The sequence below is a fragment of the Sinocyclocheilus rhinocerous genome, unplaced genomic scaffold, assembly GCF_001515625.1.
Source record: "Sinocyclocheilus rhinocerous isolate Xijiao unplaced genomic scaffold, SAMN03320098_v1.1 scaffold2792, whole genome shotgun sequence".
Taxonomy (NCBI): domain Eukaryota; kingdom Metazoa; phylum Chordata; class Actinopteri; order Cypriniformes; family Cyprinidae; genus Sinocyclocheilus; species Sinocyclocheilus rhinocerous.
Window position 1 is genome coordinate 801,983 of NW_015648609.1, and position 2,174 is coordinate 804,156.

At 30.6% G+C, this 2,174-nt stretch overlaps 1 protein-coding gene and 1 pseudogene across 1 annotated transcript in view; both read right to left on the bottom strand.

The window, feature by feature from the left end:
- Positions 1 to 1,734, bottom strand: part of LOC107709939 (leucine-rich repeat-containing protein 56-like) — a 3,770-nt gene extending 2,036 nt beyond the window's left edge. The window contains exon 1 of the mRNA XM_016514610.1: positions 1,645 to 1,734. Coding sequence (XP_016370096.1) covers positions 1,645 to 1,734 — 90 coding nt within the window. The remainder of the gene's footprint in view (positions 1 to 1,644) is intronic.
- Positions 1,735 to 2,072: 338 nt separating this feature from the next.
- LOC107709940 (uncharacterized) overlaps positions 2,073 to 2,174 on the bottom strand; it is a 7,746-nt pseudogene continuing 7,644 nt past the window's right edge.

A 2,174-nucleotide genomic window follows, 5' to 3' on the forward strand; every position in this document is an offset into this window, starting at 1 on the left:
TGACTAATAATAATAATAATAATAATAATAATAATTTTATTAATAAAGACAATAACAATAATTATTAATATTTTTATTTTTTATTAATAGTAATATTATTAGTAGTATTATTACTACTAAAAAACACTGAACAAAATAATAAGTGTTACTATTGTATTACTATTAATTTAATAATAATAATAATTATTATTATTTTAATATGATTAATTGTATTAATTATTATTGAATAAAACATTAAACAATTATTATTATTAAAACATTAAACAAAAGAAATGTTACTACTGTAACATTTTATTGTAAATATTTGTATTTAATAAAACATACAAATAATAATTTCATTTGTTCAGTACAACTGTCAAATCATAATACTAATATTTATGGCTTTCTTAACGGCTTCATTTTTAAAATCACACTAAGCCACAGTGTTTCTGTTAAACACGCAGCTCAGATTAGTTTAGCGAGTCCTGCTGTAGGAACAGAAAGTGCGGCTCTATCAGGGTGAGTGCAGGAGTTTACCGTTGGTCAGATCGCTGGCCTCGTGGTTCAGGACGGTGATGTTGGAGCCGGTCGATCCTGCTTTAGCGACGACTCACGAGACATTTGCAAAAAATTGTTCGGCCTGCCCTCAAATAAATATGTGTGTATTATGTTTCACAGCATTCCTTACATCAGCTTTAGGGAAAAAGTTTATTTAATTTCTAATTGGTAAAACTTTATTATATGTTTTGTACCGGTATAATTAAATGTCTTACCTTCTGAGCGTAAATACCGTGATATTCAATGTCAGGATCCAGCGTTTCACTTCTGCCCCACAGCGGGTGAGTTTGCTTAGCAACGGGACCTACTTCCTGAATACGGGGCTAAGTGGGATTTGTAGTCCAATAAAATACATGACTAATAAATGGTTTTGAATGCCCTTACCCAACAACAGTTATTGATTAATTTACCCATTTTATTCCTAAAAAGTAATTCGAAATACACTAAGCTTAAACTTTGTGTCTGAGTAACAAATATGAATGATACTTATCATAATACTTGACAGGAAAGCATTAAACAAGGCATTTTTCGATGTAATGAGATTAATGGGGAAAAATCCCCATCTCTGAATGTTTGTATGTCCTCCATTAGTCCCATAAGAGCTTCAGAGACGGACTGTTGTTCTCCATTAATTCTGAATGGAATCAGGGTAGGAAAGAAATGCCACTACTTTTATGCAATATAAAATGTAATATTTTATTTGTCTGTACAAACATTATTAATGAGCAATCTGTAGTTCTTTTTTTTTTTTTTGAGGATAAAATAATTAATTATTCATATTTCCCCATGAGCTGATTCGCTACATTTAGAGAAAAGACAGACAGACAAATTTGCTATGCAGCTGTGAGATTTTATTTTTGATGGCACAGATTATGCCAATATTGTATTATAAAGTTCTATAATTATAAAGCATTTTAGCAAATCAATGTTTATTTTACCTCACAAATATAAAAAGCAACATTTTCTCATCTCATTTGCAATCAGAAGGTTGTCTTTTTTGCAACGTGATGTTTGCTATACAATATAAAAAAATATTTATACATATGTGATATCTCAAATGTGAAAGCAAAATGTCTAAACATAAGAAGAAAAAAACACTAAACTTACACAGCCATACGGGGGACATGATTCTATCAACTGGTTGTTGATTGGACGGAGGCAGATCTGAATGCGCGGACTATTGGAGAAGTTCGACATACGTCAACAGAGAGAAGTATGTTGTTTGACAAATAAATCCAGTTATGACATTTTGAAAATTACATGGTCAAAAAAGAAATAAATAAAAAATGTAAAAAATCAAATGTGCATGGATGAATAATTCACAATAAGATCAGTAATATATGCACTATGTATATGCACCATATACCCGAATTAAGCAAGGTTTGGGTTAATTAACCGAGAGTTCAGGGTTTATGTGATGTAAGTTTATCCTGCTTTCAGGAATATTCCCCAGGTAGATGGTAATAGATTTCATCGTCAGAATCTGATATGGACACTTTGCAAGCAGCCTTGGTTAGAGATGCAGAGATACTCCATCAATCCTCTTCCACCATTTTAAAGAGCCTGTCGACCAATACTAAAAAAAAAAATACAAAAAAAAAATAAACAAATAAAAAAAATCACTAAAAATAAAACTA